The following is a 13118-nucleotide window of genomic DNA, read 5'->3' on the forward strand; positions in this document are numbered from 1 at the left end:
GAGTCAGTAATTAATTTCTGTTTAAAAAAATTTTCTAACAATTTTAAACAAGTGGAAGTTTTTTTAGTTGAATGGTAGACCACATCACTTGTCCACTATGTAGATCTTATAACTTCTCCCATTTAAGATCCCCTTTGAATATTTAAACCGAAGTTCATGGGAGGATTTTGAATGTGACTTATATTATCTTAAGAAAAAACAGGTATTTGATTATTAGATATCCCCCCAAAAAAACAAAAAATGAACATAACAATTACGGAGATAATAGGATTATGCTAAGTTGGCATCACAAGTGACATGAATTTTTTTTGAGAAACCGAGTGACATGAATTTTTGATAAGGCAGATTTAGACAAACGAAATGTTATATTAACGAGATAATAGCATTATGCTAAGTTGGCATCATAACTCATAAGTGACAAGAATTTTTGGGATTTTTTATGATAAAAATGTAAAGTCATTGGTGAAATAATAATTTTACTTTCCTTTTATACCACTAAGATGTGACTCATTCAAACATATCTTATTTAAGGATTTTTTTTTTTTTTTTTAACTATGTCATTTTTACAATATAATGTGTCACCAATTAATATATATATATATATATATATTTGATTTATACACTATTCTTTATATTGTTGAAATGACATCTCTTTCAAAAAAAGAAATAACATCAATTTCATTCTTTAATTATCACCCCCAATTTGTAATTTTTTTTTAATAAAATTGGTAATTTTATTTTTTCAACAATATCACAAATATACCAAATTTCACCACTTGTTAAAGTTATGCGAGTGATGCTGTGGAGAAAAGTAGTTGGTTCATGTAAAAAATGGTAGGCAAAAATTTGTAGTGCAACACTTACCATTGACCGCTTCTAACAAACAAGCCCAATCAATATGGGTTATTGACATTGAATCCCTTATAAAAGCCTCCATGTGTAAGTTGCAACTTTACCTCTTGCTCACACAAGACAAGCCATGGCTAATAATCTTTTTTTTCTTTTTTTTCTTCTTTGTATCTCTTTCACTATTGCTTCCTTTGTGATTAGTACAGATGTGAGAAAAGCAGTCTCAAAAATTAGACCTGATGATCTCACCCCAACTGGCAGTGACTTCGCTTATGTATGTGATCCTTCCAGATATGCCAAACTCAATCTGGACATGTCAAGATTCGCATTTTGTGACTCAAAGCTTCCCTACAGTGTTAGGGCGAAAGATCTCGTGAGACAAATGACACTACCTGAAAAGATAGCACAGCTAGGAAATAGTGCTGAAGGGGTGCCTAGATTGGCACTGCCTAAGTATGAGTGGTGGTCTGAGGCTCTCCATGGTGTGGCCAATTTTGGTAAAGGAACCATCTTTGATGATCTAGTTCCTCATGCAACCAGCTTTCCCACTGTCATTCTCACAACAGCTTCATTCAACGAGTCACTCTGGAAAGAAATTGGTCAGGTGAATCATGAATGTCTCTTCTCTTAATAATAATATGTTTAAAAAAAAAAAAGTTAATGCTTTGTATTGTATTTTCCTTGCTTCTTGTTATTTCCTATGTATTTTAAATTTGTGTCTTTTACTTTCATCTTCTTGCATATGTCTAGGTGGGTGCATAATGGACAAGTGTAAAATTTAATGCTTTGGAGTAGTTTCCTTGTAATCTTTAAGGTTGTTTTCTAGTATGTATTCAGGTGGGTGCATGATGGACAAATATAAGGGATGCCATTCAAATTTGAAAAAGATATCCATATAATTGATGTAGTAAACAATCAGTCAAATAAAAAGAAAATCAACTGAATGAAGAAGAGGGGGAAAATAATAAATTATAACCTCATTCTCTTTTCCTTATTAAGAAAATACTTACTGTTCTCTTAGAAAAATTTATTCTAGATAGATAGTACACTTTCCACCCTCCGTCTATTTACCGGTTAAGTTTGGTCGAGATTACAGTCATGCACAACTCAACTGGGTGGTGCTTAAGTGGAAGCCACTAACCCCACTTGAAATGACCCAAATGCCTCCTCTTTCATGAGCTACACCAAACCCTGGAAATGAAGAACAAGACCCAGATATTAAAATCAAACCCACAGAGATGAACATCAAACCCACAAATTTACAACCCAGAAAAAAACAACAACACGGAGAGATGAAACAACAAACCCACTTAGATGAACAACCTATATGCCATATATAACCCACAAGCAGCTCCTCATTTCCGTCTGTCATCAAGAAGCCCAGAAACCATAAACCCACCACTGTCCAATCACGCAGCGGGGCAAGCTCTAGGTCGCAATCAGTGAGTTCAAATTCACTAAAGATGTCTCTTCCACGCCCACCCGCTGGTCCGACGTTACAGCTAACTGCAACCGCTGCTTGTTCTAAAGAGGCAAAATGGGTGAACCCAGATCGAGCTATCTCGGCGTGATCTTTCAGATCTGGTCACCAACGAAACAGATAGTTGAATTGGGTGTGGGTTTGGTGAATCGGGATGGCTTTGTGTATGAATTTGGCCCAAGTACCATTTGGATTAGAATGTTCATGGTTGAAGTGGATCGGTTTTTGAGTTTGGTGGGTGATATAGAAGGAGGCATGTGTCATTCAAATGAATTGGCTTTCTGGAATTTTTTGTGTTCATGGTTTAGTGTGAAGTGATTTTGGGGTTTATGGTGTGGATTTTGGAAGCTAAATTTTTTTTTTTTTTTCGTTGAGTAATATTGATTTGCAGTTGGCTGGTGGAGGGATCAGTTTTTTTTTTTTTTTTTTTGGTTTAACAAAAAAGTTTGATGGATTTGTTTTACTTGTGTTAAAGAAAACTTGGATTGTTGTTTACTTAATCTCATGTTTTTCGTTATCTGTGTTTTGTTCTTCATTTTCTGGGTTTGGTGTAGTTCAAGAAAGAAGGGCCTTTCGGTCATTTCATATGGGGTTAGTGGGTTCCACATAAGCACCAGTCAAGTGAGTTGTGCATGACTGTAATTTCCGATCAGGCAGTAATTGCACCATGCAATTACACAATTTCCTTCACAATTTTTTTTTTTTATTTTTTTTTTACTTCTTTTTAATATATATTTTTATTTGATAGTTGAGGCTGAAAATTACTTTTTACAACTTTTAATTTTAAGCATTCATTATTATTGCACCCCGTGCAATATCTTAGGTATTATACCAGATTCTAATCAAGCAAGTAGATAGTTGGGACAATTGGATGCAGAATGTTACATTGATAATATTCATGCATTCTCATAGTTCAGGTGTGTCTAGGATTCTTTTTATAGTCCGAGCTAAATTGGGAAGAAACTCTTTAAACTATTATATATCTCTTTTTTGGTGTAAATTTTGAAAATTTAATCATTGAATTTCATATTTTTTATGTTCTTAACATGCATATCAAATTTCTTTCAAATCAGATGTTATGTACTATTTGATCAACAAACTTATTTTTTTTATATACAATTTTATATTATAAAAACTTGAAATTTCAACATTTATTTAATGACATAACAATTAATTTTTTATTTTCTTAAAATTTTGCAAGCATGAAGAATATAATAAGGACATGCAATTCAAAAAAAATTAAATTTTCAAAATTCACATTTAATATAAAGATATATAAAGAATTTGAAATGTTTCTCTCCAAACTAGTTTGGAAAGAAACTTTGTTCCTTTTGAATATAGGGGTTAGTAAGAAAATGAATATTACGATTTATGTGGTTTTCTTTTTATAAATTTGTCCGTAATACTAGAAAGAAAAAAAAAAAGAAAAAGATAAATGCTACTACATTTACAATATTTTCACATCATTTTTACAACAAATTTTAGGTGATAAATTGTTATTGGTTTTAATTTAAACCAACTACTAAAATTATTTTTTGCTCATCATTAATAGCAAGTAAAAATCTATCACTTAGGATTTATTGTGAAGATGTTACGAAAATATTGTAGACATAGCATTTCTCATAACAGATAAATTATAAGCTCATTTGGCTTAGTATTTCTTAATACAATGAGCATATTAATTATTACTAAGATAAAATCTTGGAAATCTTATATTATTTCTAAATACAATACATATATTAATTTTGTTTTTAAGTGAATTGTAAGTGAGATCGTAATACAATAAATTTTTATCTATTTGTTTGTTTCAAATTTGTTAAGATCTAAATTAGTTCTTTTTGAGATTTAAGATGAAATTTTTTTTACTTTTGTTGTTGAGTTTACTTTTTTTTCCATAGATTTTAGATAAAATTGGTTTGTTGTTGGGTTTTTCTTGTGTTTAAAAAGATCAAGATATTGTTAAGAATATCATATTCAAGCTTATTTTAGTTCTGAGTATTCAAATTTGGCTAGCTCAAGGGGTTCATTTGAACCCCTCGACACTACCTAGCACCGCCCCTTTAGAAGTTAAATATGTATAATGGAGAATAATTTAGAGGCTAAAGTGTCATTTCTTTCGAGGAAAAAAAAAAAAAAACTGTCCATTCAACTAGAATTTTTCCTTATTTTGCTAAGGGTTTTCCAATTTTGGTTCATTGGAGTTCAAAAGATACTACATGTTTTACATTTTTGTACATATTATCAGTTCTAGCTGTTGACTAAATTATAAATTAAAAAAATTATTTAGCTTGAGAATGGTAAGTTTTAAGTACACATATTGAAATGAAATTTGTAGGCTGTTTCAACAGAAGCACGAGCAATGTACAATCTTGGGCGGGCTGGATTAACATTTTGGAGTCCAACCATTAACATTGCCAGGGATCCTAGATGGGGAAGAATTGCTGAGGCACCTGGTGAAGATCCTTTCCTTGTTGGCACCTATGCTGTTAATTACGTGAGAGGTCTACAGGATGTTCAAGGAACAGAGAACTATATAGATTTGAGTAGTAGACCACTCAAAGTTTCGGCATGTTGCAAGCACTTTACTGCATATGATGTTGAAAATTGGAAAGGAGTTGATCGCTACCATTTCGATGCTAGGGTAAGGTAACATCTATGTACCATTTCATATTTATTTATGCAAATTTACTATCCATATAAGAATAAGAACTTACTTTTTCTATTTTTAACTAACCACTTTTCAAAACACTCACATATATCTATTCTATATTCTATTTCATTAAAATATCAACTTTTCTTTATTATTTTTAATGTCTCTCTCATTATACACAACAACTAACATTCACTTTTTTTTTTTTTTTTTTTACCCTCGGGTAGAGAAAAGAAATGATAAAAAAATAAATATAATGTTTTACATTAGATACCAATCCTCCCAAATTTGGACAAACACTAGCAAAATCTTATTTTGCATAATAAATACATGATCTGATGTGAATATATATATATATATATATATATATTTATATTTATATTTATATTTTTTGGACTTATTGGCCAAAAATATAGGAGGTTTATGTTATTTTAGCCAAATTAATGTGAATGCTTATCAATTTATTACAAAAGACTCATAAATTGATATGACAACAAATATGATTGGTGTCTCATTAATTAAAAACATAATAACTGCATATTTTAATTATTTTTTTATGTTGTGTTGAAAAGTTGGCATGTCATACTTAGAGCATCCACAACCCGAAATGTCATCCTATCCCATTTTACCATCCCAAAAAGCTACTTTATTAATTATACAATACCATTTTACAATACATCTAGCATTCCAACTTCTATTTTTCTATTCTATTCATTAAAATAATATACCTACACAATAAAATATATTTTTCCATTTTCTGTTTTTTGCCAATTTTCTCCTCCCCTTCCCTCAACCTCTATCACTGTGCCTCCACTGCCCGGTCACCACCACCGCGCCTCCACCATGCCCACCACTGCCCATTGCCCACCAAAATCCCATCGAAACAAAAACTCAAATTAAAAAAAAAAAAAAAAAAAAAACCCAATGTCACAACAGAAAACTAGAAACCCAGCAACACCGAACCCACGCCGATCTCCACCAAACCTAGTGAGCCTACACAAAAACGTAGTGGCGCACGATAACGAAACGGTGGGTCACAGAGTCAAGGACTGGGAGAGAGAACCAAGGCTTTTTTCGTTGGGGAATTTCGACGGTGCAATGATAACGATGGGAAGTTCGCAAAGATTTCCGATGTACGATAACGATTTTGGGTGGGGCAAACCTTTGGTGATACGGAGCGGCGAAGCTAATAAATTCGACAGTAAGATTTTGGCTTTTCCAGGAAGAGAAGGCAATAGAAGCGTGCCAATCTCCACCAAACCCAGTGACCCACGCTGATCTCCACCAAACCCATCACCAATCTGATCAACCCAGAAACCTAGCCATACCCACCTCTTCCTTTAAGCACCGGTCACAAAAAAAAAAAAAAAAAAAAAAAAAAAAAAAAGAAAAAGAAAAAAAGAAACCACGACTTGGATCGCAACCCATCAGAAAAAGTGAACTACTGTGATGTGTGATGTTGATGTTGGAAGGAGAATGGTGTTTGGGTTTGAAGAGAGGAAAGAGCAGATGAGAGAGAAGGAAGAGAGAGTTGAGAAAGATAGAGAGCATTCCGGAGTTGAGAGAGATAGTTGAGAATAAAATATTATTTAAATTTATACAATAGTGCTACAGTGCCATTCTACATGTAGAATGGCACTGTAGCACAATTCTAAAATTTTTTACAATTCTTCAGTTTTACAATTCTAGATGCTGACTTTTTTAGGCTTGAAATGTCAAAATTTCTTTAGATATGGCATATGAAAGTCCCAGTGCTGATGCTCTTATGTAATAAAATTTTTAATAATTCTAGCAATACTCTTAAAATAAATGCATGGAAGAGACTTTCTTTAAAGTTCTAATTCTATCTTTTTTATTAAAAAAAAAAAAAAATGAAGGTGACGGAGCAAGATATGGAAGAGACATTCAATCCGCCTTTTGAAATGTGTGTTAAAGATGGTGATGTTAGCGGTATTATGTGCTCTTATAACCGCGTTAATGGGATACCTAGTTGTGCTGATCCAAACCTCTTGAAGCAAACACTTAGACAAGAATGGGATCTTCATGGGTACAATTTAAACTCTTAATCACCTCCTTATTAGTGATAGACCTTGATTTATATTTTATTATTACAATAATATTGAACATTATATTCTTTAATCCAGATATATAGTTTCAGATTGTGATTCCGTGAGCGTAATGGTGACCGGTCACAATTTTCTTAACGATACATATGAGGATGCTATTGCACAAACACTAAGAGCAGGTTGGTCAATTGTGACCTTTTACATAATATATAAATTTCCCTTTTGCTTAAGAATTGTCGTTATTGATTTCTAGTTGACCAAGTTCTAAATTTTATTTGATTCAGGGATGGATTTGGATTGTGGAAAGTCCTACCCCAAGTACACTGGAAATGCAGTGAACCAATCAAAGGTTAGAGAGTCAGATATAGACAAGGCACTAGAAAACCTTTATATTGTGCTTTTTAGAACAGGTTTTTTTGATGGAATCCCTGCATACAAATCTCTTGGAAAAAACGACATATGCACCAACAAAAGCATTGAGTTAGCCACACGAGCAGCAAAAGAAGGAATTACTCTTCTGAAAAATGAAGGTGGAACTTTGCCTTTAAGTACAGGCATGTTCAAAAATCTAGCAGTTGTTGGACCACATGCCAATGCTACCATTGCGATGCTTGGAAATTATGCATTTGAATCAAAACATCCTGGTAGTCCATGCCATTACACCTCTCCTATTGATGGCTTTTCAACATATGGAAAGGTAAATTATGCAGCGGGATGTGGTGACATTGCATGCAATAAAACAAGCTTAATACCCCAAGCTGTGGAATCTGCAAAGATAGCTGATGCCACAATAATTTTGGTAGGGTTAGATTTAACAGTTGAGGTAGAGAAATTAGACAGGGTGGATCTCCTACTACCAGGAAACCAGAGTGAGCTTATCAACCAAGTTGCCAATGCAGCAAAGGGCCCAGTTATTCTTGTAGTCATGTGTGCAGGAGGTGTGGATATCTCTTTTGCCAAGAATAACCCCAAAATCAAAGCCATCCTATGGGTTGGATATCCTGGAGAGGAAGGTGGTCGTGCCATTGCAGATGTTGTTTTTGGCCTATACAATCCCGGTAAACATTCTACGTTAATTAATACTTTATTCTTTAAGCTAATAAAAAATCACATTCTGAGTGTTTTAATTTATGCTTTACCAATCAAAGTCTACACCACGGCCTTTTTTCCCATCTATAAAGTAACAAAAGCTTTTTTTTTTTTTTTAACAAAATATGACACGCATATTACAATTCTTGAATCATAGGGGTATGAGTAATAACCAACTAATAATAACATCCTCTCTGTGATGTTTCTTCTCAGTGGTTCAAATCCCACATCTTTTTTTATTCTTAGCATCTATCTCTCTCCCAGGAAAAAAAAAAATAGTGAAACATATAGTCAATGTAGGCTAATCATGATCGTCAATTTTTTTACGCCGTCCCTTTAGATTGCAACAAGTTGTATCTTCACTCCTTTCAAATTTCGTTAAATATAACAAAATAATTCAGGATAATTATTTCGATATTAATTTTTTTTTTTTGAGAGATATTTCGATATTAATTATACTCTGTCATTAAGAATACATTACATGCATGTATATATTATGTTGCAGGTGGAAGATTACCAGTCACGTGGTATGAAGCCAATTATGTTAATAAGATACCCCTAACATCCATGCAATTCAGGCCAGATGATAGCAAAGGCTACCCAGGGCGAACTTACAAATTCTTCAATGGCTCCACAGTCTTCCCATTCGGTTTTGGTCTCAGCTACACAAAATTCAATTACTCCACCATACAAGCTTTACAGACTTTGCCCGTAAAATTGGGTAGACATACACACTGCCACGATCTAAATTATATGGCTAACAAGACCAAGCCTACTTGCCCTGCAATTTTATTAAACGACTTGCAATGCGGCGAGTATTTCAAGTTAAACATTGAAGTCAAGAATGTGGGCAAAAGAGATGGGAGTGAAGTTGTGTTGGTTTATTCCAAGCCCCCAGATGGTATTATTGGAACTCATTTTAAGCAGTTGATCGGTTTCAAGAGGATTTTCGTGGCAGCTGGAGGGAGAGAAGTGGTTAATTTTGTGTTCAATGGTTGCAAGAGCTTGGGCATTGTAGACTATGCTAGTAATAGACTATTGCCTTCCGGTGGGCACACCATTATAGTTGGAGACGGTGTAGCTTCCTTTCCCCTTCAAGTCACATTTCATTAAAAAAGAGAATTGTTTGCTATAAAAATACCCGTTGCTTATGATATTTCCATTTTAGAAGGCTATAAATATTATCTCTCATGGAAATGTTTTGATGCGTCCCAACCACCCCCCCCCCCCCCCCCCCTCTCTCTCTCTCTCTCTCTCTCTCTCTCTCTCTTAAAGTCACATTTCATTGTATTATTCAATAAAATCTTCATAGAAAGAGGTATGCGGAACTATAAGTGGCCCTGTGGTGCTCTAATTAAGAATTTTCATTTTATGTAACAGTGATATATGTAACCCTTCGCACATAAGTAGTTCCAATGTGAGGAGGGTTACACATTTAACCGTTGCATATAATACCCTCTCCCAAATTAGGGCCAAGCAAATTAAAAGCTCAATACCCCTAATAAGCCTGACCTAGTATACAGCCAAATGGGTTGTTTCATCATTTATCTGGTTGGCAACTTGTTTACTCATTTTTAAAAAAATAAAAATGGATTTTTAAATGGACATTGTGTATGATTTTTTCCCCCCTACAAATCCAACCGGTTTGACCATATAAATCAACTTTTAGGTTCTTCTTAGTTTCATCATTTATCTGGTTGGTAACTTGTTTACTCAATTTTTAAAAAAATAAAATAAAAACGGATTTTTAAATGGACATTGTGTGTATGAATTTTATTTTCCCTACAAATTCAACCGGTTTGACCATATAAATTAATTTTTAGATCTCTCTCTCTCTCAGAGCCACTACCATTACCACCTGCCATTGTGTCTACCCATCCCAACATTTTTATCATAAATCTACTATTTGCCAACCATCATAATTCTGTCACAACATATATAGCTAATGCTATTATTAGTTTTTTTCTTTTAACAAACCTACCTATAGAACTAGGAAAAAATAATTTTTAAAATTTTTAAAATAACTTATTAAGTTAGGTAATTTTGTTCCTAGGGGTCAATAACTTAAATTTCATATTTTTATGGACTTTAGAAAAAGTAGATAATTACCCTAGTTGTATTTAAAATTATCAATTTAGCATAAACTTTATGGACAATTCAAGAGAGGACAATTCTCAAGGATTTCAAAGAGAAGAAGAATTCTCTTAAGGTAATAAAAAAAAAAAAAAAAAAAAAAACCCTTTATGGACAATTCAAGAGAGGACAATTCTCAAGGATTTCAAAGAGAAGAAGAATTCTCTTAAGGTAATAAAAAATAAAAATAAAAAAAACCTTTATGGACAATTCAAGAGAGGAAAATTCTCAAGGATTTCAAAGAGAAGAAGAATTCTCTTAAGGTTAAAAAAAAAAAAAAAAAAAAAAAAAAAAAAAAACAAAAACAAAAACAAAAACCCTTTTCTATCAAATCTAATCACTATGAAGGGAATTTATAGGGGAAAAAAGTGTAACCGAATTGGGAATTTTTTTTATTGCTAGCGATTTTGGATTACTAGATCTCTCATTAGTTTGGGGATTCTTGGACAACACCATGAGTTCTTAGATGATCATTTAATTGATTCAGTTGTTTGGCTTATTGCTCCTTTGAGGTTAGAAGTTTATTGTTTGTTTTGTGAGAATGGAACCATGTAGCCTAAGAAAAGATGATATTCGAGTTTTTGTGCCATTGGTTTAAGCATAGATAAGTGATGACCATTCGAATTTGGGTTTATAAAACAAATAAATAATTGCTTTCATAGGATACTGATAACATTTGTTGAGGTACAAAATATGATAAGGAAGTCCAGTTTATGAAGGCAAGGAAGAATCATGGGCCTTAACAAAAGAAAGGCCAGCTTGTGAAGTTATGAAGGACCAAGGAGGCCAAAAGGCCCAAAAAGAAGGAAGGTGAAAAAAGAAGTAAAAAGGAGGAGAACCAAGCTTGGGTCACGAATGGATCACCTATCCTTCAGGAAGCAAGTCCTTGGGGAGAAAGCCTAAAAATGCTGAGAAGGATATGGAAGAGGCAAAAGGTAGTTTGGGAACAAGTCATATGTATCCTTGAAAGAGGGAAAAGAAGGAAAAAAACCGTTGGATTTCTTGTCAAAATCAAGCTCTTTAGGAGGTAGAGAGAATTGAAAGGGACAATTGATGGCCTCAAGATCAGATCCTGGCAAAGGAACCATGGAACCTCGGGTAAGGCAAAGGACATGCAGTAAGAGGAAGGATGGTCAGAGGCTTTTCAAGCTCATCCATTGAAAAGAGAAATCTATGTCATTTCTGGGAAAAGACCAAGCCAAGAGGAGTTAGCATCAAGGATCCAAGACCTTCGAAATGTCCTTTTTAAGCCTTGGAAGAAGACCATGGAATGTTAACCTTAGAAGGGGATCTGATTTGTCCCAAAATGAAACTTTTATAAGTAGAAAATCCACTAAGACACTTTCAGGGAGTGAGTTCCCATAAGTATAAAATGAGAGAAGATGAGAAAAGGAACAGCCACCAAGGTTCCAGACAAAGGAACTCAGCCTTGTTACTAAGAGAAGCAAGGGATAAAAATTTAATTTGAGGTCTTCAAAGAATAGTATAAAAAAGGAGCAAGGGAGACATCATTCCGCACAAGAGACCAAAATATATACAAGAAGAGAGTTTTAAGCTTTAAGTCAAGTCCATTGAGCGAAGAGGCATTGTAAAAGGTCCTGTAGCAAAATATTCAATAAGCCACTCAAATTCAAAGGACTCAAATTTCATAAGTCCTAGGAACCCAAAGGGGATTAGCCAAGTCTGTGATCTTTGAAGCTTATTAGACCTTGTGGAGTATCCTCGCAAGGTGGGACCAAATGTACTCTAACACTTGACTTAATCAAATATAACTTTCTTGAAGCATTCATAATCATCATTGCTCATTTTTATGCTGTGTACTTGTTGTTTCTTCCTTTTACTCAGCCAATATATATATATATATATATATATATATTGTTTCATATAACGGTCCAAATAGGCCACGGTAAGCCAAGCCCAGTTCACCCAACATCTATCCAACCCCTTTTTCAGTGACCAAAGTCCCACATTAGTACGGGCCCTAGGAACTGTCAAAAAAGGGACTCACATTTATTGGTGACTCTATTGGGGATTGGGAAAAAGGAGAGAGAAGAAGCAGTCCCATCACAAGCACGACTCCAAGACTAAGAAATGGCAAAGGCACTAACTTGCCACCTGCGGCATCAGAGCCCGTAAGTGAAAATGAAGTTTCCTCTCAACAAAGGAACGAGAGGGTGGTGGAACCTGATCCAATGACCTGGATGGTGGAAATGATGAAGGACCTACAACAAGAGGTCTGTCTCCTTAAAGAAGGAAGGACTCAGGGAGTTAGGGACAACATTCCCCTAGTGGTTAAAGAAGAAAGACCCCAACCAGATGGGGGATTTGTAATGGGAAAGGGAACTAATCCTCCGTATCTCACTTTGGTAAACATTAATGTCCTTCTCGAACAAGAAAGGGAGAGGAACCTAAAGATCCCCAAGTAGTTCTTTAGGGACCCTCCTTTTCTAGCAAAGCTCCTCAACAAGCCTTACCCTAAGGATTCTGAATCCCCAAAGTTCAACCTATACGATGGAAAAAGGATAAGTGCTATGGAACATATAAGTAGGTTCATTGACACCATGGGTCCCCATGCAGGGGACAAGGAATTGTGCTTGAGGGAGTTTGCCAAGTCCTTGATAGATCAGGCATATACCTGGTACACCACTTTGAGATCCATCAGAAATTGGGATGATATGATAGAAAAATTTTGTGCCAAGTATTACTCAAGATAAGACAAAGTAACATTTGCCAATCTTTAAGCAATAAAGCCAAGGGCCGGAAAGCACCTCGTGCAGTTTATCAAAAGATTTGAGGACGTGTCCTTGGATTGTTATAGTGACCATAAAGAAAAAGAATTGGTATAGACCTA

General features: G+C 34.4%; 1 protein-coding gene and 1 long non-coding RNA gene across 5 annotated transcripts; one reads left to right on the forward strand and one right to left on the reverse strand.

The window, feature by feature from the left end:
- Positions 1–979: 979 nt before the first annotated feature.
- LOC126717877 (beta-xylosidase/alpha-L-arabinofuranosidase 1-like) lies at positions 980–9331 on the forward strand. 2 transcript variants are annotated; one of them, XM_050419819.1, is made up of 6 exons: positions 980–1453; positions 4665–4970; positions 6857–7026; positions 7124–7224; positions 7330–8103; positions 8640–9331. In XM_050419819.1, the coding sequence occupies exons 1-6, from the start codon at positions 980–982 to the stop codon at positions 9245–9247; spliced, it is 2433 nt and encodes an 810-aa protein (XP_050275776.1). In that variant the 3' UTR covers positions 9248–9331. The 2 variants fall into 2 exon arrangements, with proteins under 2 accessions (XP_050275776.1, XP_050275777.1); XM_050419820.1 differs by having other exon boundaries at positions 8713–8981.
- LOC126717878 (uncharacterized) lies at positions 991–2878 on the reverse strand. Of its 3 annotated transcripts, none has more exons than XR_007652769.1 (3): positions 2160–2863; positions 1860–2040; positions 991–1434 (listed from the first exon to the last, which is right to left on the reverse strand). It is a non-coding gene; the product is annotated as an uncharacterized LOC126717878 (long non-coding RNA). The 3 variants fall into 3 exon arrangements; XR_007652768.1 differs by having other exon boundaries at positions 2173–2862; XR_007652767.1 differs by having other exon boundaries at positions 1860–2878.
- Positions 9332–13118: the final 3787 nt, after the last annotated feature.

Source organism: Quercus robur, chromosome 3 (genome assembly GCF_932294415.1).
Source record: "Quercus robur chromosome 3, dhQueRobu3.1, whole genome shotgun sequence".
Lineage (NCBI taxonomy): Eukaryota > Viridiplantae > Streptophyta > Magnoliopsida > Fagales > Fagaceae > Quercus > Quercus robur.

What these genes read in the sequence shown, in the direction of transcription:
- LOC126717877 (XM_050419819.1), top strand. Translation starts at nt 980, where the DNA reads ATGGCTAATAATCTTTTTTTTCTTTTTTTTCTTCTTTGTATCTCTTTC. An exon ending in TCTGGAAAGAAATTGGTCAG is followed by an intron (nt 1,454 to 4,664) that starts GTGAATCATGAA and finishes TGAAATTTGTAG; the next exon opens with GCTGTTTCAACAGAAGCACG. An exon ending in TTTTGGCCTATACAATCCCG is followed by an intron (nt 8,104 to 8,639) that starts GTAAACATTCTA and finishes ATTATGTTGCAG; the next exon opens with GTGGAAGATTACCAGTCACG.